This window comes from Dysidea avara, chromosome 1, assembly GCF_963678975.1.
Source record: "Dysidea avara chromosome 1, odDysAvar1.4, whole genome shotgun sequence".
Lineage (NCBI taxonomy): Eukaryota > Metazoa > Porifera > Demospongiae > Dictyoceratida > Dysideidae > Dysidea > Dysidea avara.
The window spans coordinates 12664599-12689467 of NC_089272.1; the positions used below are offsets into that span (position 1 = coordinate 12664599).

Here is a 24869-nt window from a genome sequence, read left to right on the forward strand (position 1 = left end):
TGTACAGAATATCTAATTTTTTTTTTTGCCTTTTTTTACACCTGTGAACTAGGTTAGCTATTTTTAGCATGAAGTAATGTATAGTACATACAACAACATACATACTGGCCATAACATACAACATAAATAAACTCGAAATGCAATAGTAGCTAGACTAGGTGTTTGGGGTGTATTATTGAGGTGGTACTGGTGTACCATTTGTTGGTGGTTGATCACTGTTGACTGGAGTGGCTGGCTTAGTACCTGCTGTATCACCTGCAGCCTGACTGGATGGCCTACTACCAGTAACACTAGGGGTAGGAGGCTTCACTGCTGGTGTTGAAGGCTTGATTGATCCTGATGACGTTGACGGCTTGATTGATCCTGATGGTGTAGAAGGCTTGACTGGTGTAGCTGGTTTAACTGGAGTGGTATCACCTGGTTTAGACAGAACTTGGTCATTTAGTGGTGTACTAGGCTTGGGAGATGTGGTCTTTGCTGGAGATACAGTCCTCTTGTCACCGTCTTCAACTTTACTACTAGGTGTAATTGGCTTGCTGCCAACTGGCTTGTCTGCTGACTTAGCTGGTAATTTTATGATAGTGCGAGGGTTCATCAGTTTTGTCTTTGTCATCAGCTCTACTGGTTTTTGTTCTGCCTGCCACGTCCCTATAAATGACCCCCATGGTGACTCGGTACTCCTGGGAATGCCATGTACTAGGTGACCTCTATCATTGGCTATCACTCTAGTAGCTCCATTGTGTGCTGATGGTCTCTGTTTAACAACATACACAATATGAGTAACTTGTGATAATAGTGAGGGTCAAATACACTATAACTTAATGCACATTCCATATAGCCACAAATGAGGAAACACTGTCGAACTGTTTTGTTGAGCTTACGTAGTTTACCCCTAACGTTCAACAGTTTTGTCCTTTGAAGTAAATCACTTACGTACATATACATATTAGGTATATAGGGTATATCTAATCAATTAAACTTTGGAAGGTCAAATACATTATGTTACAGCCAAACATACAGTATTCAATTAATTCATTACCTTCAAGCTACACATGTAAAGCAATAATGACATGTAGCCATGGGAATCAAAATTTCAAATGTTCTAATAGAGTCTTGAGGACTCTACATGACACATGAGTATACACATATATGGAGCATACTTCTTTGTGGTCAGCAGGAACTTGGTAGTTTTGTAGCCGATGTGCAGTAAATGCATTTTCATACTGTGGGAATAAGACTGCATGAATATACAACACTTCACTACAACGAGCAATGCACAACAGTAAACAATAACTGTACAAGTGATTTTTGTCACTGAGGACTATCATGCTTAATTTTCAAGGACAACTCCATACAAATATTTGGAAATAATTTCACACCCTTCAAATTTGTACAAAATTTCTGGTCTTACTACATGGTTAATACACAATGAAGGTAAGGCACATGTTAAGTGTAGATTTTTCCATTAATAAGATATTGGATTGTTGCACACATCATAATTTGCATTTCATTATGAAATACTGGACATGAAGTCAAGGTGGCCAGTCTAATGGTGACATGTGAAACATTCCTTCAGTCAACAGTCACTCTTGACAGGTAGCTATATTCACATTGACAAAGTTTCAATTAACACTACCCAGCACTACAACAGATATCGATCAGTCACTTAGCACAACATCCTCCTCCACGCATACCCACTTATGCATACATGTCACTCTTACCACCTCTCAACAATCAACTGAAACAACAAATATTACACTACTGAGCTTAGCATTCAGCTTGCCAGTAAAGATATCTCAGGCTTGGTGAGGGTGGGCCTTAACTTTCCCAGTGTAACACTCCATAAAGCATAGATCTTCAGCACTGACAAATACGTCTATAAGAGAGTTTTTGTAACAATCACATACTGACGGGAGCGAATGTTGCATATCTAATCTGGACACGGCGTTCTCGAACTTCAGGAACGTGTCGAACACGAACTGCACTGGCTAGGAATAGTGTAACTAAACCAAGTGTGTTAATTCTTCGCTTCCGTCACTAGCTTAGCGATACACATACACAATCAATTACTGACCTGATTTGCACTGAAATGAGTCGCCATCCTTGTTGCTACGCAGCGCCTCGCAACCACGTTACTATATTGATCACGTGAAGAAATACCGACACTAATATTTTCGTTGCAACAGCTTGTGATTACGTGCAGCAACACAATGTAAAGCGAAATAGGTCAGTCAAATAAAATAGTGGATTCTATTAATGCACAACAAAACAATATGTTCCAAAGTTCTTGCATATCTCCATGGTAACTGGATCACCTGTAGAACAAGACAGCACAGAATGAGATCAAGCACACAATTTAATAAACCCTTTTGAGACCTGAAGTGTGTTTGTGTTTTTGTGATTATTCGCTGTATGCTCTAGTCTTCTCCCCAGTTACACGAAAACTTTATGAAGTCAATCTATACACATTAGCCAACCTCAAGCTCTACAGCGATTACAGGCAGATCATGGAGTAGAACATGCCAGACAATCCTCAGCCTTTTCTTGTAGACGATCCTATGTGGTTTTACATGTCTTTTGTAAAGTATCCATATCTCAACAATGCTAACTCCCATCATCGAAAACATTTTTATGCCGAATCACATGGCAAATCCAGTGATGTTTATTCCAAATTCATATGCTGAAGTATGCGGGAGTTATGGCCCATTTATGTTTCGAAGAAGACATAATGTGCTTTAAAATGTGGCATCTTGTTCAAAATGATGTTATTTACTGCTTGCTTGATGTCTTTTGGCATAAAATTATAAGAGGGAACTTTGGCGGTTGGCGAATAGCAAGCTGGCAAAATAAAATTTAGCAAATTCAAGCTCAAGCTTAGATGCTACGAGTAATTGGCGGGTTAAACTGTGGCGAATTTGTAGTGAATCGCAAAATTCGTCAAAGTTTCCCTCTATACGGCACATCACTCAAACCCCCACTCATCAAGCAATCCATGAAATGTGACCCCGTTATTATAGCCCAAAGCACGCAGAAGCTACAGCACTGTGAAGTTATCAAAATTTTCTAGGGTCGAGTCAACTCTCCTACGGTCTCAAAGGGTTTTAAGCAGTATAAGTATCTATTATTTATTTAGTGCTAACCAGAGGCCTATTGTCTCAAAAACTCAACACAATTCTAGTTTTCTACATTTTTATAGGGAAATAAACTTTAGCAGCAAAAATGGACCCTTCTGAACCAAAAATCACTGACACCACAGATGGCACACTGACCTCACTTATTCTGGAACTCCTTGATGTACTTGGCAATGTTAGCACCATACTGAGCATCTGCCTGACTGAAGTTATTGACCTAATGTACAGATACACATTATCAATTATAATACACGTAAGTAGACAACTATGTCCATACAACATGCAACATCGTAGCTCACCGCTCTATCTTGGATGAACTGTGTAGCATTCTTAAGGTGGCCAGCAATGTTCCTGCACAGACGATCCTTCTCCTCAGCATTCAACACATCACGGTAGAAGATTCCAGTCTACAATAAATAGTATGGATTTAAGTGGAACCAAACTCCCTGAATTAAGGACACAATAGAAAAAACCTCCATAATAAGGACAAAAATTTTGGTCCCAACAGGTCTGGTCAGGAGTAAATAAAGATAATATTATGTACTCTTGGTCTGGTTAATACTTCTGAAAGAGGAAACCCTCTATATTACAGCAAAAAGTGGCCAAAATTTCTGTGTCCCAAAATGTCCGTAATAGAGAGGTTGCACTGCTAAAATGTCCGTAATAGAGAGGTTGCACTGCACAACCAACCAGCAACATATGTATTAGTTAGAAATAGCTGACAAGGTTTCTATGCTATTTAGAAACCTGAAGTCGATCTGTGCGAGACTACCCACAAACTTAATTACTACATTGCCTGAGGGGCGTAGAAACCCACGTTGGCTTGTTCTAAGTACTTTAGAAAAATAACTGTCTTCTCCGGAAAGTAAATGGGTGTTAGCATCGAGTGTTATCCCTTCAAGTTTATTGTGTAAGCGCCAAACTGTGACATTGGTGTAGCTATCAAGGTCTGGCTAGGTCAATGCTAATGATGCCTCCTGGTAACCCCACCACAGGTTTAGTGACCTCAAACATCAAAAGAAATATCAGGAGCTTATATTATTGCATAAAATCATGCAATGTAATAGATACTATTAAAGATCGATCTATGACATACTTGTGTAAAGTTGTCCTCATCAGCAGAATTCCATCTCTTGACATCTTCAGCTAGCTGTAGCATTACTAATGATAATACAATGGCCACTACACAATAACAGTGGCTTACAGTTTTGAATTTAGACTGAGCATACTTCTCATTATCAACTGGACCCATGAAGCTATTGGGATAGTAATTGGGGGCACCAGCTTGGTTATCTCCGAAGCATAGGGGTCCATCTCTCTGGTAGTTCCTGGCAGGACACTTCGGGGCATTAACTGGAAGATGACTGAAGTTGGTACCAAGTCTGTGTCGATGTGTATCATCATATGAGAAGAGACGACCCTACAGGACAAATGACAATTAACTGGAGGCTGTCTGGAATAAGTTGACGGTAAAATAGCAAGAACTAAGTAATTGAAGTACATCCGGAACATGCATGCAAGTACCCTCTGGAGTTATTGTATTTACCTGCAACATTTTGTCTGGGGAAGGCTCAATGCCTGGCACCATGTTGGATGGAGCAAAGGCAGCTTGCTCAACTTCAGCGAAGTAGTTCACTGGGTTCCTGTTCAACACCATCTTACCCACTGGGATCAGTGGGAACTCCTTATGGGGCCACACCTATTATACCATATGATAAGACATTGCTACCATCACCATACACTGTACCTTTGTGAGATCAAACGGATTAAACTTCCACTTTTCCGCTTGTTCAAATGTCATCACTTGAATGGACATTGTCCATGATGGCTACAATGATAATCCACATGTATGAACACAAAATTAGTATTGGAAATTCTGTTCTTTAAAATGTATCTCATGGTTGTGGATATTTATGATGCCACTACTGGCCCACAGTGAAACTTACAAAGTTCCCATTAGCGATGGCATCATACAAGTCTTGTATAGCATAGTCAGGATTGGTACCAGCAGTTACAGCAGCTTCTTCCACTGGGTAGTTCCTGATGCCTTGATCAGTCTGAAGGACAGGGAAAATTACCCAGTACATTTGAGACTACTGTATACATGCACAAAACAAAGCCTAGCGAAACACAACTATTGCCACCCAGCTAACCAGTACTGGGATGCCTGTGCACCACTCATACACACACATGGATGCATACACACACATGGATGCATACACAAACAACATTTACCTTGTAGTGGAATTTACAGTAGACAGGTGTACCATCCTTGTTCACCATCTTGAAAGTGTGTGAGCCATAGCCATTCATGAATCTGTAGCCATCTGGGATACCTCTGTCACTGAACAAGAATGACACCTGATGGGTGGTCTCTGGTCGTAAACTGATGAAGTCCCAGAACATGTCAGCATCCTACATGAATGGTAAGTATGAATAGTGATAATACTGTGATGCTGCAGTACCTTCAAGTGAGTCACTGGGTTCCTCTTCTGAGTGTGGATAAAGTTGGGGAACTGCAAAAAAAATTATTTACATAAGCATGTACACCTGGAATACAAAAAGCACACGGTGTATGTACATGCATACACTTACATGTAGTGGGTCTCTGATGAAGAAGATTGGTGTATTGTTACCTACAAGATCCCAGTTACCCTCCTCAGTATAGAACTTGACAGCAAATCCTCTAGGATCCCGAACAGTATCAGCACTTCCTGACTCTCCACCTAAATGACACAAAACACATAATTTACAAAACAGAACAGAAAAGAAAGACACATACACTCCCCACAATTTATCATCAACTCACTAAAAGTTCAGCCAACATAGTGACAGCTAGTCAACTTTAAGAGTTGATAATGTTACAACACTACGAACAAACAGAATGCATACCACTGAGCTCACCCAGCCATCACATGTACGCTGATACTGACACACACGCAACCACACACGCTACCAGTTGCTTTGTAAAGTGAAAACTGTGCTAATGTTGTGAACTTCTAGTCACATGACATATCAACCTGTTATACTTAAAAGGTTAAAGTACTCTAGTGGTTTACACACCTTGTTGATTAACCACATGTGTGTGCTGGGGATTCTTCTAGAACAATCTTGATGCTTGAAGCCTTACACAACAACCATTACTTGTTATGTGAAACAAGATAAGCCAGTTGTAGATCAAACATGTGCTAAATCAATCAGAAGAGGATTGTGAGTGAGTGAGTGAGTGAGTGAGTGAGTGAGTGAGTGAGTGAGTGAGTGAGTGAGTGAGTGAGTGAGTGAGTGAGTGAGTGAGTGAGTGAGTGAGTGAGTGAGTGAGTCACACACAAAGCTTTTGATAGCATGGTTGCATCTACCCAGCCAACCCACTGGGACACCTGCCAAGTGCTATCAAGACAATCCTCCTGGGGCAAGACTGGTAACCCAGAGGAGGTTGTACCATGTCTCACAGGCGAAGGTGTAGGCACAAACACAGAAGCACCTCTCTATTACATGCACAATTTAGGACCCAAGTATTTATCCAAGGTTGCTTATTTGTGGGCATATATGTTGGGACAAAAATATTTTTCAGGCAATTAGAAATTTTCTACTATAGCTAAGCAATATACAGTCAAACTAACCAACAGTAGAGAATCTCACTCCCAGTGGAGTCTTCTTGCCAACCTCTGAGAATATCGCTGCCTTACAATACTTAGTGATGTCATGTGTGACCTCAAAGTAGCCAAATGCACCTAAACAGATATAAAATTGAAAACACAGAGATGACTAGCCAATAATACACAGAGGTCACTATAATAATGGATCCATTTTATTAATTCTTTACTATATAATATTACTGTTCATTAACACAAATATCTCTGCACTTTGAACTAGTGTTTGTTTACTGAGATTAGCCAGAGAGACTATAGCTAACACCAACTTTAAATACTATAATCTCATCTCCTTACCAGCTCCCTTGGCATGGACCACTCTCTCTGGGATCCTCTCCCGGTCAAAATGTGCCATCTCATCCATGTATACTAAATCCTGCATCAACATTGGTCCTCTTGGACCGGCTGTGATGACATTTTGTTTGTCATCGACGGGAATACCTTGTCCTGTGGTCAGTATTTCCCTTGCCTAAGGGAGGAGCAAACATCATACAAATTATTGATCTGTATACCAACATCAATATGATTAACAGTCACCCATAGAAGTACTAATGAAATTTTAAAAATTTACACCACCATTTGTACCTCTAGCCACACCCCCTTGCTATCACAAACATCACTATCACATAGTTCTCTTACAATAGTGAAGACACTTATTATATTTGCTCTAAACTAGCGAGCATAAACCTCCATGCACGCAAGTCAAAGGTGCAGATTAACTGCCACATGTAACTAGCCATATACCATCACATGATTGATGTTCAAATATTATACAAAACAAAGTCTTACATACACAACTATGATATGAACACGCATAATATTATGCCTACATTACTACATAAGAGACTGTAACATCTCCATCACGTGATCGTAATTAAATAACTCCACATAACACAGTTACATAACCTATCCAGTACATCCACTAAGCGTTAAACTCTTTAACCATCATCACTACGACTTCAACTAATCAACGACTAGCTAAATGGTTTGAAGCTCAAACAAAAACACAAAGCTAACACCTGGACACAAGAAGCTACGAATCACTCCACAACTCCAACTCCCCCTGTAACAACTTTAGCCTCCCCCAAGTTACGCGCGAAAGCAGCAATTGTTGAAGATACGAGCTACAAGTCTGTAAACTGCAGAAGCTAACTTCTACCAAGCACAATATAAACACGCAACTAATCACCCAGCAATAAATAAGTCGCTTACCTTCTTCGTTTTAGCAAATTCCACCAGTTGTTCAGCAGATTTCACTCTAGTAGCCATCTTGAACTGTTTTGAATCTGATTCAGAGGAAAACAAGCGAACGCTTGGAGCAGCAGTTACACGAAGAGAAAATACACGCAACGAGGAGCTACAACGTGCTAGCCATAGAGCGCAAGCCATGTAAGGAAGTTAGTGGTGGGCTTGTGATATTTTTATAGGTTAAGTCACGTGGCCACATAAAGGTCAAATTTTTAGTATCGATTAGCGCTTCGATTTGTCGACTATCGTGATAAATTTTTAATGACTAATTATTAATAAAATCAAACAATTAACACATGATATAGATGACAAGTTTGTGTTCTTATACTTGTTGCTGTATGTTTCTGCATCATTAGCTGGAACCTGTAAGGAGACAAAACAAACCAATGATGGACACCACATTACACACACCAATACACTTCTTGGAATACGTCAAGGATTCAGGCCATCACAAAGAAATCATTTATATGGGTAGTAAAATACAGGTAATGGCTTAAGGTGGTTGTCAAGCAGGTAGTTAATTATTTACTGCCTTGTATAGAAAGCTACATTCTAGGTCTTGATTATAAGCCGGCTGGTTTCCAGCACACAGGAAAAATAAACAAATACAGGCCCAGGCTATTATAGGTTAACTTTAATTTACTGCTGTCATTCTTTCAAGTTAAGTTTAGAGCCATCTAAGGGATGAAGGCGTAATCAGTAATCAAGCGAGCAGTTCATGTGAGTTATGCAAATATGTATCATCTAACTGTTTGCCAATTGCTTTAAGCCTGTACTTGTAACACTGTGACTCAAGTGTCTCCATACAAAATAAACACCCAAAGGCCTTGCTCATTTACAGCCCAGGTCAAAAATGCTGGAAAGGAAATCAAAGCTTTTTGAAAGAGAAAATACAGTTATCTTTCTCTCCACAGAGTTCAGGGAAGATTAGAACAAGAAGGCATTCTGCTGTGTGACGAAGACTATTTCATAGTTTCAAAATAATGGTTGAATCATATATACGCACAATCCCCTTTGGTTGCAAGTGAGTCTTAACAGACTTTGTATTGCTGTGTATTATGGGCCATACACTATACCCACACTAGGCTATAACTCTAATCCAAAACACTGAACTGCAGTGACATGATAATACAAGATAAGCCATCTGTAAACAAGGGATGTTCAAAAATTGGAATGAGAAATGCTATAGCTCCAAGCTATCACATCACGTGTAGAAATTATACAATGGGTATAAAATAGTTGAGAAAGATCACCTGCTTTCTTTTTAGTATTTTACACTTTTACACACGACATTATGTGTGTGTTTAAGCTTGTGGTCCAACTGGATATAGACAGCATATATTTAGTAAAACCACATCACCATGGCAACAAAACCAAATCCAGCACTGTATGCCCAGAAATTTTTGTGGTGGTATGTATATATATATTTCATGGTTGTGTGCTTTGTCAGGATTTACGCATTTTAAATTTCATGGAACACTGTTGTTTGATTTGAAGATTTTGTTCTCGACAACACAGCTACAAAGAGTCTGGAATGATTTTTACTTCAAGCATCACACAGATTGCTAAAGCACATCTGAACAAGTAGCACAGTAGTGGCAATCTCTGTGCAACATAGTCTAGTCTTGCAATAGGCCAGCTCTTTCTTGAGCAACACCCACTTTATACCATTTGTAAGTATATGTGGTACGCCTACAAACAGTGAGCCACACTAATTTATCAATAAAGTGAGTTTGTAGGAGACACAAATTTTCATGTGATACAATTTCATAGCACTTTCACTAACCACGAAAATTTCATAGCACTTTCACTAACCACGAAAATTACTTACCACAAAAATTTCCAGGTATACAGTAACTATGGTACTAGTTACATCATGCAGTGATATATTATAGGCACTATACTGTTTAAACAATACCGTAGGCAGGGAAAGTTACGCGTGGGAAATGTTTCGCGAATTTTGCGATTGCAGTAGCTATCGTGAAACTTTTACACCGGTTAGCTTCTACATGCTTGTATTTGTACAGTAATAAATCAGTATACAAAATCAGCATCGCGAAACTTTTACGCCGGTATACAAGGTAGAGCGCAATTCGCGAAACTTTTCCCACGCATAACTTTCCCCGCCTACGGTACCTGTTGCATTGACAGCATACAATTTAATATCTGACTATGCCTTGCACGTAAGCTTGAAAATTGCATAAGCACAGTATGCCACCAAACATCTTAACCTTGCATTCGTTTTGGGGTGTGCATAAGGTGCATAGCAACATATTCTATACAATGCTCACCTATTTGTTTGACATATCTAACTTGGGAAACTCTTCCATATTACCAGACCCGTACACACGCCGCAGTCTCTCCTGCTCTTCCTTCAGGCGCTTCTCTGACTCTGGAGTAACCTGAAATTTCTTGCCTTTCTTAACATCGTTCAGTTTATCCAGAATTATTCGCGTGGTTGGATCAACCTTCGCAGAAGTAGCGAACAAGCATCTTTGTAGAGCGTATCTGCTTAATGGCGTTGAAGTTAATGAAAGTAATCCACGCGACGCCATTTTTTCAGGGGTTTCTTTCGCACGTGATTGGTTTTTTTTTTCTTTGTCGTTTAGGCACTATTTATTACTGCTGCACTTCAGGGCGACACAAGGTCAGCAGATTATAATAGTACTAAAACTGTACAAGTTTAGCAATGTTTACTGCTGGCATGCATTTTCACTGCGGAGTAGGCGTCATTTAGAATTGCTTTCTTTTGTGTCGTGCGCAAGTGTGCTTTATAATGTTGTAACTAATCAAGCCATTGTCATTACAGGGTGTATAGGAGATGTTGACCAAGTTTGAATCAAAATCAAACAGAGTAAAAGGTACGTGTATGTGTTGATTTTGTGTGTACAGTCCCCAGGTGTTTATCATTGTTAGACTATTTGTGTTTGCACATTCACAGATGTAAAACCAGTGCTTTGTCATTTCATTCATTGGTAATAAAACAGATCGTGTTGTGTCAAATCCATGCTTTACATAGTGTAATGGCTGATTGTAGTCGCATGACATTTCTGTACTTTCCTGTTTGTCGATGATGATTATATTTCTCTAATTTTATAGGACTGTGTTTCCACCCTATTCGTCCCTGGGTGTTAGCTAGTCTCCACAATGGACTGGTCCAGTTATGGGACTATCGTATGTGTACATTGATTGAAAAGTTTGATGAACATGATGGTGAGTGGTGTGTTGGGGTATTAGTACTTTTGTCCATATTAGTTACACAGTAGAAACAGGTAATTCCATTGTTTACATGTACATGAAATAGAAAGTGCAATATAATTTTTATATGTACAACAACCAAATTTATTTACTGTTTTCATTTCACAGTACTGTCAGTTAGTAGGGTGAATTGGGTTTTTCCTGTAGCGATTTGCCAAAGTACTGTTTCATGTATATCTCATCAGTTTCAAGTAGTGGTATGCTGTATAAAAAGTATAGGAAACACTACAACTTTTTGACCAGATAATTAAATAACCACTACAGACACTGTATATATGCACTATGTACAAACTTTGTTTAACCGTTTAGTGGCATTTTGTATTCTATACAGCATGGACTATAGTGGTAATATTTTTGTTGTACACAGGTCCAGTACGTGGTATTGACTTTCATCCCAATCAACCATTGTTTGTATCTGGTGGGGATGACTACAAGATTAAGGTTTGTTGTTGTTTGCCTCAGGGTGTTGTTAGTTTCATCACTTAAACGTGTTTGTAGGTGTGGAATTACAAGCAGCGACGATGCTTGTTCACTCTACTTGGTCACCTTGACTATATTAGGACTACATTCTTCCATAAGGAGTACCCATGGATTATTAGTTCTTCAGATGACCAAACTATTAGAATATGGAACTGGCAGTCTCGAACTTGTACCTGGTGTGTGATACTGTGTAGTGTGTATGTGTCTCTGTTTGTAGGTTTTCAGTGCATATCTGTTTGTATATGTTTGGGGTACATGTATACAGGGTACAAGCACAAAATTGAATTTTGTTCCTTGCAATATTTTTTAGTTGCCATCACAACAGGGAAAAGTGTATATCCATTCAACTAAAACTTGCTAGTGTACTGTTTGTAGTAACCACATGCATGCGGCCTATTAAATGGTAAACTTCACATAATAAAGAATGCAGTAAATGATAGTGAGAGTGGCTATTGTCATAGGGGTGGGCAATATACCAATTTTTAGTCGTTTTGCAATATATTTTTTTAAACCAAATTAAATATTTAACATTTAGAATACCAGAAATTACCAGAACAGTATTATAGCAGAACAGGTTAGCAAGAATGGAGCAAAGAGTGTAGCATGGGACTACTAGTAAGGTACTAATGAGAGACCAGTCAAATATGAGAGTGATATTTGTTACCTCTGTCTAAAATGTTTGTTAGCCCTATCTAAAAAGTTTGTTGGCTAACTCCTCCAATTTGTTTTCCCACTTGAAAAGTAAGCACTGTGTAGTCTACTATGAGGCTATTGATACAATGGAAGCTTATACATATTTACTGGGTATTTAGCAACACTGCACTATTTATAATTAAAATACTGTGGTATGATATTTAGGGCTAAAACGAATAAACCGAATATTCGAATTTGCTTGAAACAATTTGTGACCGGATCTGCGAAAACGCGACATAATCGCACAAGTCTAAATTTACGGTATAAAGCATTGAAAACATTGGGTGAAATACTTACATATTATTGAAAAAATTCTGTAAATTTTTTGAACACCTCTTTCTTAGTGAAGGAAGAGACTAACAATAAAAACATGGATATCATCTTATTCGCATGTTGGAAAATCTTTGTTTCGTTGCAGTAGATCCAATGATACGTAAGTTATGAGCGTTTGTTTACGTTATGTCGAAGCGATCGTACGCGATCAATTTTTTTGTCATGAGTTTTGCCTTTGTATGCAGTGAGGAAGGGTGAGCAAAGGAAAAACTTGCCCAGTAATTGGTTCCCCTATTCATGGCGAACACGATGGTGAAAATTTCAGCTCTGTACCTCAATCTATTGGGAAGTTACAGCCGTTTTTGTAAGCACCTGTAATTTATTTTCCCTATAGTTGCTGTACAAATCGATTTTTCTGTTGTTGCTACTTTGTAGGGCTGTAACTCACAAAGTTATTGGTATATGAAGCTGAAACTTTGCCAGTGGGTACACTTGGCTAAGTAGATTATAAATATGTCATAAACAGGAATTCAAAAATATGCGATTATGTCCTGTTTTCACAGATCCAGTCACATTTTGTAATTTGAAACACTGAGGTTGCTAGCTAATTACAGTAAAGATAGCGGACACTAGTAATGAGGAATCTTTGTCAGTTTCTACAACTGCAACAACATCAGACACTCGACTAGAGATGTACCAATATTCAGATCGGTGATCGTGGGGGTGATTGGATCGGTTGCTGATATGCCTTCCCTATCAGTGATGGGCACAAACGCTCTGTAAACTGATTAGTTTGCATGGAAAATATGAGTACTCTCTACTGTGAAATGCTAAGTTAAGAGAAGCCATATGACTATGCGTGTAAATACTGCTGTCAGTGTTAAAATATTCTTACCCAGAACAGTAGCTGTTACACTTTAAGAATAAAGAACTGCACCACAGGAAAACTGAACTAGTAGTCTGTGTATAACAACATCTTGGTAACTAATCAAATCACAGAGTAATCCAGACAAGGGAGCTTGTATTAAAGTATTTGTGGTGCCTAATTGACTGGGTTGTGTAATAGAGATATAGTTGTGCTATATAGCAAAAGTTACATCACTTCTGTTTTCTCAATGCTAAAAAATCATTAGAATAATACATCATGCAGTATAGCTACATCTGTAGTTCTACTTCACAGAATATACAATAATCGGATGGGTATAATCAGTATCGGCTCTTTTAGGTACAGATTAATTGGATATCAGTACAACTGAATAATCCTTATCAGTACACCTCTAATAGCTACATCATCAGACACTTCTACTTCATTTCAAAAACCACCTACTGAAGTTATTAAGATATCAAATTTTAATGATATTTGGAATAAGATATAACACACATCAGGAGCTCATCGAATCCTATGGACAAGGGAGCGTGTAACTCCGTACCCTACCAATACTACGTGCGAAAATCAAACATGACATCCAGTATTACTATGTATATAATTGGTTACATCATTCTTACGCGCAACAGGGAAACACTGCCGGAATGGGCTGCTACTCCATCGTCTTGTGTGAAGGTAGCAAAGTTGCTTCAATAGGAAGATCGTCGAGGCGGAAGGTAAAGCTTGGAATAGTCTAGCGGAGTAATTTTGCATGATTAGCGACTGTAGAAAGGCTGTCCTGCAATCCTGTGCTACTATTCCTCCATCGTGCCATTGAACTTCGTTTCCATAGCTTCGCTTCGTCGCAGCGGAAACGTGACATGCTCGAGCATGTGCCTCCGCATAATATCCTAATTAATATAGTACATGGCAGCCATATTTGAACTTCGCTTTTTACGGAGTTACATGCTCCCTTGTCCGTAGGATTCGATGCGCTCCTGCACATATACACTGTATTTCAGTATTATACTGTATATAGTTCAATTATTCATCCTTGACTAAAAACATTCGTTCTCTTTCATTTAGAATATTCATTTTAGCCCTAATGATATTGATCAATACTGCCCACCCCTATTGTCAGACACATTGTAACTGCTTGTTGTAGTGTGCATGCGCACATGTATATGACTAGGTTAGCTTGAGTTAGCTTCCTTCCCCACATTTATACCATACATAGTACTGTATAATGAGTCATTTTTGGTTGCAAAATTTCCTAAGACCAGCTAGTAAAATTAATTTCAAAGGCTTTGTTTTTAATGCAAAGAGTCTAAGAGTTATTTTTAAAGTGCGCAATTTTTAGCATAGCGCCATACTGTGTGACGTGTTGCTGGGAAACCTTGCATTAGGATTGGTGACCACATGTACCAGTACAATTGAAATAGTGATGGTGACTAGTCCACAAAGAAAATTGTACTATTTCATTAGGGGGTTTTGCAGATGAGAAACTGAAAATCTTCACATTGATTCGCCATTGCAGTTATGTAAGGCAGTGAAATTGTTAGTGAAATTGTTAGCCACATGTTGGGGGAAATTTCATCTCAATGCAAAGCTATAATGCAAAGTCTTCTACACCACGCTTCAGCACAAGTTCTCACATAAAAGTTCAAATTTAGATTGTGGTGTCTATGCCGCACACTAGCTTAATTTATACATTATTTGAAGAGTTAAATTTTCATGGAAGCTATGTACTAGAATAATTATTCCTTCAAACTTAACCCGTTATACGGTATTCTTATCCTTGCTAACTTGTTTCCTCACAGTGTTCTAACAGGACACAATCACTATGTGATGTGTGCTCAGTTCCATCCATCAGAAGATCTCGTTGCCTCTGCTTCTCTTGATCAAACTGTTCGTGTATGGGACATTGCAGGTATTGTGATGTATTTGATGCCCTGGGGGGTTGTATTGTATTGTTGTTTGTTGGTAGGGTTACGTAAGAAGACAGTAGCCCCAGGAGCTGGTGGATTGGATGAACATCTAAAGAATCCTGGCTCTACTGATCTGTTTGGATCATCTGATGCTATAGTGAAGCATGTCTTAGAGGTGTGTAGTGTGTGTGTGGTGTGTGTAGTGTAGTGTAGTGTGTGTGTGGTGTGTGTAGTGTATTGTGTGTGTGTGTGTTTTGTACACATACCAATAGATCCCTCACTGTTATCCATTCTAATCCACTCACTCCACAGGGTCATGACAGAGGGGTCAACTGGGTGTCATTCCACCCCACCATGCCACTACTAGTATCAGCAGCGGATGACAGACAAGTCAAGCTATGGAGGATGAATGGTAAACACTAGCACACTAGCATCTTAAGATTTAGTGACTTACCTTCACAGATGCAAAGGCCTGGGAGGTGGACACATGTAGAGGCCACTACAACAATGTCTCCTGTGTTATGTTTCACCCCAGGATGGACCTGATTATCAGTGAGTTGTCCTGTTAGGGCATTGATGTGCACTAATTAAAAAAATGGCTCTTTGCTTAACCCTTTAAGGACCGCTGCCGTAATATTACGTCCAAAATAGGTATTGCTCGAAAGACCAGCGCCGTAATATTACGTCCAAGATTATTGGCAGTAAACAAAGAGCTATAACTTCGCAACAAATAAAGCTATTAGATCGAAACAGGGGCCATTGTATTCGCCATTCATAGGCGATTCTTTTGATATATAAGGCCAACTTATCACTCAAAACTAAGCCTGTGTAAAATTCCTAACAAAATACAAACATTTAATATTTACACAACAATAAAACTAACCTTGTAGAAATCGCTCCATAACTTTGGCTGTGTTCATCGTATTAACTTCAAATAAAGCTCAGAGTGCTCACTATTTAGAGGCGAATAATTTGATATGCAAGATCACGTGATACGGTCTTAAAAAAACTAAAATGGCGGACTGTTTTTATTGATTGTGTCACGAAGAAATCAATCGCGTGTAGGTGTTTGAAACTAACCTTAGTGCTTTAAAGACATTGGTTCTACACTTTGGTAAGTTAGATAATGTTGTTTATTATTGTCAGGCGAGTCTTTTAGTATAATTTGTTGTACAATTGAGCACTTGTAGGGGCTTTGTCAATGCTATAAACTTATTATTATTTTTTTTAAAACACTAAATGCGCAATAATCATAAAACGTGTGGGCTTTCAGGGTAGATTATGCACACAATTCTTGGTCCTTAAAGGGTTAAATGTGATGTCAAGCTGTTTTGATGTTATCGCCTGTGTATGTTATATGTTACATTATATACATCTGTTAAACCACCAGTGTAGTTTTATGTATATTGTATTCATGTATTCTATAGCTGCATTTTTTTCCATCAGGTAATTCAGAGGACAAGACCATCAAAGTTTGGGACATGTCTAAACGGTTTGTACTTACATTGTGCACATGTTCTTGGTATATACTTACATATTTCAAGATAGAATGTATTCTTGTGTACATAATTATGTATTTTGTACTGAATTCTCCTTTTCCCACACAGCGGATATCTAAACTACTCTAATAGAGCAGTCCCTTATACATCAGGCGCTGTATGTTGTGTTCAAAGCTCTGTATTGAGTGTATTCTATAATGCACTATATCTCTATAGTACTCTGTGTGTGTATGTCTGTACTGCAATATCATTGATGTTGATCCTCCCTCACAGGACTGGTATTCAGACATTTCGTCGAGAGAATGATCGCTTCTGGGCAGTGGCTGCCCACCCCACTCAGAACCTGTTTGCTGCTGGTACATAATACATTGAACATGAAGTAGTAGTAAATTAGAAAATTTGACAGGGCGTTACATTTGGTAGTTGGTGAATTTCAAAATTTAAGGTCGTCAAATAAGCTATAGTTTGAGCCTTTTGTGAATTAATATCACTGTCAGGTATATAATTAGGTGATTGTTTGAGTTGGGATCATTAATTGAAATGAAAAAGTAGTGAAATAAGTGGAGGGGGGGGATCCCCTAATCTATCCTAATGTTTCCTTACACTTATTGCAGATTTATAATAACAATAACCCACAATCACAGCCTACAACATAACTATAATACGACTATAGCACTACTCCTCAAAGCAGGAGAAGTGCTGTAGAGTCACTTAATCAGTATATCATACGATTGCTTGCATTATTGTCCAGTTAAATTTTCTGCTTTTACAATAGTGTCACGTGTGTACAACTAGCTGAACTCTAAAATCAGTTTCTTTTAGTTACTCAGAAGCTATACATAGTTGCATACAGTATGTACTACAGACATGTAACAAACACTGACGTACACTTCACACCTTGTTATTATTCAGGTCATGATAGTGGCATGTTGGTGTTTAAGTTGGAGAGAGAGAGACCTGCATATGCTGCCCACAAGAATACCCTCTACTATGTTAAGGTATACTATTCAATTTGGTAGTCAGTCGGTCAATCGGTAAAGACTGTTTTTATAATATTTCAGTAGCTCACTTTTTGTGTAATTACACTGTAGTAAATTATTTAGTGTTTGAGTAAGGATTATTTACACTGAATTTATTAACCACATACAGGAAAGATATTTAAGGAGATACGAGTTTGGTACATCTAATGATGTTCCTGTGATGGCCATCAGGAGGTGAGGATATCACGTGATTTAGTGATGACATCACTATAAAACCATATTAGGAATGGAGGTGGTCACCTTAGATCAACAGCTCATCACATTTCTTATAGTCCAACTACTGATGCCATGTTGATCTGTTCTGTGAGTCTGGTTGTATGTCTTTTACATCTGTGTGTGTGTGTGTGTGTGTGTGTGTGTGTGTGTGAGTGTGTCCTGTATATTGTCTGTTGGTATACCCTGTATGTATGTACATCTGTTCATGTTCATGTGTGCTATCAGTTGATTGTGTATGTATATGCATTGAGCCAGTATGTTGATTAAATATTGTTCTATCTTTTGTCTTACTGTGTATGCTATTGTGTATTTATTTGTCTTGTACCACAAGTCTGTTGTGCTGTATTAGCTGTTCACTGTTATTTTACTGTCATGTGCTACACAGAACACCACTAGTCCAGAGACAGCATTTTATGAACTGTTCACCATCCCCAAAGAAACTGACCCCTCCAACCCTGATTGTAAGCCACACACTGTACTACACCATGTCATGTCTATATATAATGTACTACATTCCTTGCACACAATATATTTAATGGTGTGTAGTTGTGGAGGGCAAGAGGTCATCTGGTAAAGCTGCAGTCTGGGTGTCTCGTGATCGGTTTGCTGTCTTGGATAAGACTAACCAGGTGTGTAGTATGTGCTCTGTAGTATACAAGTCTACTACATGTAGTGATGCACCGATACCACATTTTCACTATCGATCCGATGGAAATGACCGATCCGATACCGATACTTTGCCACACTCACAAAAACAGCTAGTAGTTCCAATAGTAGTTGATAGACTAGCTTACTTAACACATTAGCTAATTTCATAAACTGTAGTTCCTGGTTTTGTGGGCATCAATCATGAGGACAACAATCATTTATGGCTTCAATGAATCTTGTTTCGTGGCTTACTGCTGTTTCCACATACTAATAATGTTAATGGCTGGTTTCTTTAAAAGAATTCATGGCTGCTTATATCAGCTTTTGCTTAACTCCGTTTGACATGCTACGTATGTCCGCCATCTTGAAAAGCAATTAGGTTACGTCATACAAAGTATCGATTAGTATCGGGACGTTTATAGCTTTACCGATACCAGTCCGTTACCGCCAAAATAGGGCTAACTACATGTACATGTATTATTCTACTGTTGTTCAGATCACCATCAAGAACTTGAAGAACGAGTCAGTCAAGAAGGTGCAGGCACCAACGTGTGACACTATATTCTTTGCCGGCACTTCACGGTTATTACTAAAGGACAACGACAGTGTCATATTGTATGAACTGCAGCAGAAAAAGTGAGTCACTGCTTGTATTATTCAAACATCTCACTCCACAATACACTACATGCATGTATACACACATACGCATGCAATTTTAGTGCACACTCTAATCTTAACATGCAACTCCGTGTCATGTATTGATTAGATCATTGGCTACCGTCAAAGTTAGCAAGGCCAAGTATGTGGTGTGGGCACAAGACATGAACCATGTAGCTATCCTGGGCAAACATGGTGAGTTATTGTGAAATAGTCTGTATACCTGTGATAATTTTTGTGAATAAAGTGTGTTCCTTTCTGTTTGCACCCTAAAATAAGTATATAGTGAACATATTTTTATAATGCTATGAAGGTCTAATATTGTACTGCGCATGCATGTAATCACATTTATTCTCTACAGATATTGCCATTTGTAACAAGAAGCTGGAGTGTCTGTGTACAGTGCATGAAAACATTAGAATCAAGAGTGGTGGATGGGATGATAACGGAGTATTCATCTACACTACTAGTAACCACATCAAATATTTGTTGAAGAATGGGTGAGTGTGTTATTACCGTATTTCCTTGAATAAAAGCCGCCCGTCTCAAGTATGAGCCAGGAGATTTCCAGCACTTTTGGGAAATAAATACCTGGTCTCAAATAGAGGCCCAGACTATCACTCGAGTCTACTGTTTATGGCTTTATTTGTTTCCTTTGTTGACGCTGCTTCTTCATACTTGAATTTTGAGCTTTCTGAGGGATGGAGTAATCACGTGAGTAGTCGGGGCGAGTCTGCATGCATGCAGATATGTATGATACGACTGTTTTCCTGTAGATATTAGAGCTCTAATATCTATGGTTTTCCAGCCTTGCCTACACTTGTTTATATAGTCAACACACTGTATCACTGTTTTCTATGCTTACCATTTCAGTAATCCCTTTCTACCACCACCCAAATTCAATTAAATGCTGGGCGTTGGTCGGACCAATCCAAAAATAAGCACCCGGTTTCAAATAAAGGCTCTATTCATTTATAGGCCAGGTCAAAAATGCTGGGAAGGAAATAAAAGCCGGGCTTCTATACAAGGAAATACGGTATTGGACTTTTAAACTTGTGACTGCTTTATTAGAGTGTTTTCCAATTAATGTATGCATGTGTGTTCTATTAGAGTATAAAAGTGAATGCGTAGGGTTACTGTACTTGTTGTAGTGATGGTGGTATTATCCGGACGCTGGACCTACCCATCTACATTACTATGGTGAAGGGGACCAACGTATACTGCCTGGACCGAGAGTGTAAGGCCAGGGTGTTAACCATCGACCCTACTGAGTTCAAGTTTAAACTGGCCCTGATCAATAGGAAATATGATGAGGTAATGTTGTCTGTATGTTGTACACACCACACATGAATGTATGTATATATTTTGTGTACAATTACAGTTTTTCTGTTGTTCCAGTTTATTTTACAAATGGTCTACTTACTGCAGGTGCTCCACATGGTGAGACATGCCAAACTGGTGGGTCAGTCATTAATATCCTACCTGGAGAAGAAGGGATACCCTGAGGTGGCACTGCATTTTGTGAAGGATGAGAGGACCAAGTTTGGACTAGCTATTGACTGTGGAAACATTGAGGTGTGTGTGTGATGTGTACTGTTCATTGAGTAATTTGTATTCTGTTTATCATTTTTAATTTGTTTATCTAGTCTATTGCTCTCACCTTTCCCACCTATTTCATTAGGTTGCCCTGGAAACCGCCAAGACATTGGATGACAAGGCATGTTGGAACAGGCTCAGCAAGTTAGCCCTGGCACAGGGAAACCATCAGGTGTGTTCTAGCATACATGCAGTAGATCTAGATCTTACACTCTTACTAATATATAGATATGTATTTCACACTAGTGTATTTCGCTGTGTGCTACACTTAACTAATGCAACTTGTATTGGTTCTTTTCTAATAAATAGTGTTAGTTATAGAGCAGGATCTTGATTATTCAAATTTTAATTATCCAAACACAAGTGACTGTTCTATTAGAGAGTATTTTGTCAGAGATTGTATGTACTATTAGAATTAATTGATCAAACCTCTGTGCACAAATGAATGGGCTTTGTGTATAACAATTCACTTATCTTAATGCTCTAGTTAACTGTGTTCAGATAGTTGAGGTCCCACTGAACTAGTGCAAATTCCTGTAACAGTTGTATTATGGTATTTAATATTTTGTATGTTATTCTGGATGGCTTTGTTGTCAGGTTGTTGAGATGTGTTATCAGAGGACAAAGAATTTTGATGGTCTGTCATTTCTCTACTTGTTAACTGGTAATGTGGATAAGTTAAAGAAAATGACCAAAATTGGTAAGTAATGTCATATCACTGTGTGTTCTTAATGTGTGTTATTATGGTAGTGTATGTTGTATACAGTGGAATCTCTATTCCAGTATCTGGAACTGAATTGAAGTGTTTTGGTGATCCACCAACCTATATGTGGATGGTCCAGAGCCTGAAACACATCAGTCTGTACCATCCAATCGTCCTTTGTCTCAAATGTGGCTCTGGTAATCCACCTTTAGTTTATGCTGATGAGGTTACGTGCCGCCATGGAAACACTTTTGTGAGGCTTTCCTTCTGAACAAAGTGGGTTCTTGCCACATGTGGAGCTTTTTTTACCTTTCTGCTGTACACCAAGTACCATGAGCCACATAGTGCCTATGTTCAACTGTGAACCCCCGTAACGTGTCGCTTGTGTTACCCTCACTGCTAAAGGACTGTGCCGAATATCTCAGCTATTGATTTAGTCAATTAGGCCCTGCTTAAATCGTAAACCCTGCTTTACTTCTGGGGTCAGGTGTAGCACCTGACACCAGTATTGGCAGCTGTTTAGTAAGGAGTACATGCTTCTGGGAATTAGGTAACTGGTCCTACATCTAGGGATAATTTTTCCCATTACACCGACCAGCTGGTATCCCCTCAAGTGACAACAATTTTGCCTTTAGTTACAACACACCATTATTCAAATCCAAGTCAGGTAGTCTGTTGTGATACTTTTAACTGTATGCTTGACCAGTCCTGCTGTATTGTAAGTCCTTACTCACTTCATAGCTACGTGTATCAGCTACTTCTTTGTCAGACACCTCCACATTCACATCATCATGGTAGAACCTGATTAATCTTCTAAGTAATTTGGTGATAACATGGTGAAGCAGGACAGCAGAGGGTAAGAAAACAGCAAAATCATAATATTGAGTTTAGCCATGCACTTCCAACTAAGTATCTCCTATGAAGTTCATAGATGTCTCCATGACGATAACTGGACTTGAGGTCAAATGAGAACATCTACTACCTTTGGTACATCAACAGTCCTCATATTTTAACTTTTCTAGCCACTAAAACTACAGTAGCGGAGGATTAGCACAAGTTACCTTCATTACAGAGAAGGGGCTGCGCTAATGTGGGGGCTCAAACACTCTTGCAGTGTGACAGTTTTTCTCAAGATCTTGTAGGGATTATGAACTCTTTGTAGTCCAGAACTGACTGCTGATTGGATTTACTGAACTTTTCTTGTAACAGTTTATAGCCATTATGGATAAGGTTAATAATCCAAGGTGCTGGTTCTAGTACCTTTTCCCCAAAAGCCCAGAAACTTTTAAAGCCTACCCTTCACATCAACTGTACATTGCTCCACTTGCCAGAACGTGGACATACCCTGACAGTCAGGGACCTCAGAAGAATAATCTTATGGCTTGTATTCTCTTCTGTCCTGTAGCTCCAAGCTTTGGTACGGTTGCTTGGTCCTTACCTTTTGTACTAACCTGTTGTAAGGGTCCGCACCCTTTAGGCATGCGGTATGGTTTGTGACTTCAATGAGTGCATGGGACTATTACCACCATGTAGAACAATAAGTTAGCATGGCTTAGGACTACCGTAAGCATAATAGACTATCTTTAAACTTTGCGTTACTAAAAATGAGCTAGGCCGATTCTCACATTTGTCAAATCATTCAAAAAAATTGTACTCTTCTGCTGCAACAGCCTCAGAGTACTTGTCCTTATTTCTCATGTTATGTAAAAGATGGCTTAATGGCAGTGGATTAGTGCCACTAAGATGCGTCAAATTTCTATGTTTATTGGCTGTGGAGATACAGTACCTACTTCTACTTCTGTGAAGAATGGTAAGTAATGTTGAAAATGGCCAAAAGTCCCTGCATTGTGTTGGCTTAAGTTTGCCCAAACACGACGCATCAGAACCTATAGAGACTGTGTCTATGCATATGGAATATATGTACATTGAACTAAATACTCAAATATTTTTGGATCTAAAGTACAGCTGATTATCTGGCCAAAATCTATAAATAAATACAAGTGTTTCCGGAGATGAAATATGTGGATCTGCAAGAATCCCGTATGTTAGCAGAGCTTACGATAAGAATTCTTTGTTATCCTGTCGCAATATCCTGGCAAACCAGAATTGGCCAGACAATTGCCTAAATTGACTGAACATGTAGAAGATGAATACCCAATATGTCCACTGTAGCATAGCAAATGAACATTACAGTGGTAAGATGTCACATGCCTTAAGGGTGCTAGTGGGTTGTTGAAGCCATTCAAGGGACAACCCACATAACCACATGCGGCTGTTACATCATAATTGGCAATATTGTGCATACACAAAGTATCCGTGTTAGGTGGCCATGTTTTGCACCAAAGGAATTGGCCAAGAAACTACCTGTTTCGTTTGAAAACCATCACGAAAATGATCGTCTGGGTGTCCAAGAGTGACAGTAGAGTGAATTAGCCTGAAAGGTGCTAGTTTTGAAGATATGTGCAAACACAAGCCAAGACACAAGCTGATTTCTAGCCAACACACGTTCTTCCTGCGTTTTCTGGAGTAATAGTGTACGCTGGTAAGTTATATTTGTATTGTACGCCACTACCTATCGAAGAGCAGACTTGGTGATTCCACAAGCAACAGGAAGGCATCCCGGTGTGTAAAGAAAAGGAACAAGAGCTTTCTTTTGTTCAGAACTTCATTTATATCTTGTTATTTAATAAAGTTGGAATTTGCGGAATTTGTTGTAATAACTGGTCGGTGTGCCCAAGTTCTACACTGCATTGTAAAAGGCAATATTCTGGAATACACGATAGTTGAATCTCTACCAAACTTTTGGTGGACCATCAGTGATAAATTTGCAAACTTTTAGTACATGGAATTATAGTTGTTGTGATCCAGCACGAAGTTACAAGGCCCTGGAGTCGAAGTTCACTCGTGGGCACTCGATCTTTGTTTTATAACTCAAGAAAGAAGTGCAAAGACAAATCCCTGCGCTAAGTTTCCACAAGTTTGTT

The 24869-nt window shown here is 38.9% G+C and overlaps 3 protein-coding genes across 5 annotated transcripts in view; 1 reads left to right on the forward strand and 2 right to left on the reverse strand.

Annotated features, from left to right (window-relative positions):
• Positions 1-58: 58 nt before the first annotated feature.
• LOC136257005 (protein Flattop homolog) lies at positions 59-2146 on the reverse strand. Its single transcript, XM_066050095.1, has 3 exons — positions 2075-2146; positions 1161-1223; positions 59-754 (listed from the first exon to the last, which is right to left on the reverse strand). Exons 1-3 carry the CDS (start codon positions 2099-2101, stop codon positions 173-175), a joined length of 672 nt encoding a protein of 223 aa, XP_065906167.1. The 5' UTR covers positions 2102-2146; the 3' UTR covers positions 59-172.
• A 67-nt stretch (positions 2147-2213) lies between these two features.
• On the reverse strand, positions 2214-8190 carry LOC136256948 (catalase-like). 2 transcript variants are annotated; one of them, XM_066050033.1, is made up of 14 exons: positions 7994-8188; positions 7079-7250; positions 6752-6862; positions 5727-5857; positions 5597-5647; positions 5367-5546; positions 5078-5188; positions 4879-4959; positions 4678-4830; positions 4336-4551; positions 4228-4281; positions 3431-3538; positions 3270-3348; positions 2214-2315 (listed from the first exon to the last, which is right to left on the reverse strand). In XM_066050033.1, the coding sequence occupies exons 1-13, from the start codon at positions 8168-8170 to the stop codon at positions 3271-3273; spliced, it is 1623 nt and encodes a 540-aa protein (XP_065906105.1). In that variant the 5' UTR covers positions 8171-8188; the 3' UTR covers positions 2214-2315; position 3270. The 2 variants fall into 2 exon arrangements, with proteins under 2 accessions (XP_065906105.1, XP_065906098.1); XM_066050026.1 differs by having other exon boundaries at positions 4228-4551; positions 7994-8190.
• A 2382-nt stretch (positions 8191-10572) lies between these two features.
• LOC136256936 (coatomer subunit alpha-like) overlaps positions 10573-24869 on the forward strand; it is a 90171-nt gene continuing 75874 nt past the window's right edge. For both annotated transcript variants that reach the window (XM_066050014.1, XM_066050005.1), the window contains exons 1-23: positions 10573-10676; positions 10839-10890; positions 11129-11242; positions 11655-11728; positions 11786-11943; positions 15419-15528; positions 15586-15701; positions 15839-15938; positions 15989-16078; positions 16973-17018; positions 17299-17381; positions 17938-18023; positions 18175-18239; positions 18290-18368; positions 18667-18742; positions 18828-18910; positions 19426-19565; positions 19696-19781; positions 19948-20086; positions 20738-20900; positions 21015-21161; positions 21268-21354; positions 21780-21882. In XM_066050014.1, the coding sequence (XP_065906086.1) occupies positions 10851-10890; positions 11129-11242; positions 11655-11728; positions 11786-11943; positions 15419-15528; positions 15586-15701; positions 15839-15938; positions 15989-16078; positions 16973-17018; positions 17299-17381; positions 17938-18023; positions 18175-18239; positions 18290-18368; positions 18667-18742; positions 18828-18910; positions 19426-19565; positions 19696-19781; positions 19948-20086; positions 20738-20900; positions 21015-21161; positions 21268-21354; positions 21780-21882 (2185 nt within the window). In that variant the 5' untranslated portion in view covers positions 10573-10676; positions 10839-10850. The remainder of the gene's footprint in view (positions 10677-10838; positions 10891-11128; positions 11243-11654; positions 11729-11785; positions 11944-15418; positions 15529-15585; positions 15702-15838; positions 15939-15988; positions 16079-16972; positions 17019-17298; positions 17382-17937; positions 18024-18174; positions 18240-18289; positions 18369-18666; positions 18743-18827; positions 18911-19425; positions 19566-19695; positions 19782-19947; positions 20087-20737; positions 20901-21014; positions 21162-21267; positions 21355-21779; positions 21883-24869) is intronic.

Excerpts from the sequence above, each read along its gene's own strand:
- LOC136256948 (XM_066050026.1), bottom strand. The coding sequence starts at position 8,170 with ATGGCTTGCGCTCTATGGCTAGCACGTTGTAGCTCCTCGTTGCGTGTA. Across the intron at positions 4,960-5,077 it reads CCATCGCTAATGGGAACTTT|CCATCATGGACAATGTCCAT; the intron begins GTAAGTTTCACT and ends TTATCATTGTAG. Across the intron at positions 3,539-4,227 it reads ATGAGGACAACTTTACACAA|ACTGGAATCTTCTACCGTGA; the intron begins GTATGTCATAGA and ends TATTTATTGTAG.
- LOC136257005 (XM_066050095.1), bottom strand. The coding sequence starts at position 2,101 with ATGGCGACTCATTTCAGTGCAAATCAG. Across the intron at positions 1,224-2,074 it reads CTCATTTCAGTGCAAATCAG|TATGAAAATGCATTTACTGC; the intron begins GTCAGTAATTGA and ends TTATTCCCACAG. Across the intron at positions 755-1,160 it reads TTCCTGCTGACCACAAAGAA|AGACCATCAGCACACAATGG; the intron begins GTATGCTCCATA and ends GTTGTTAAACAG.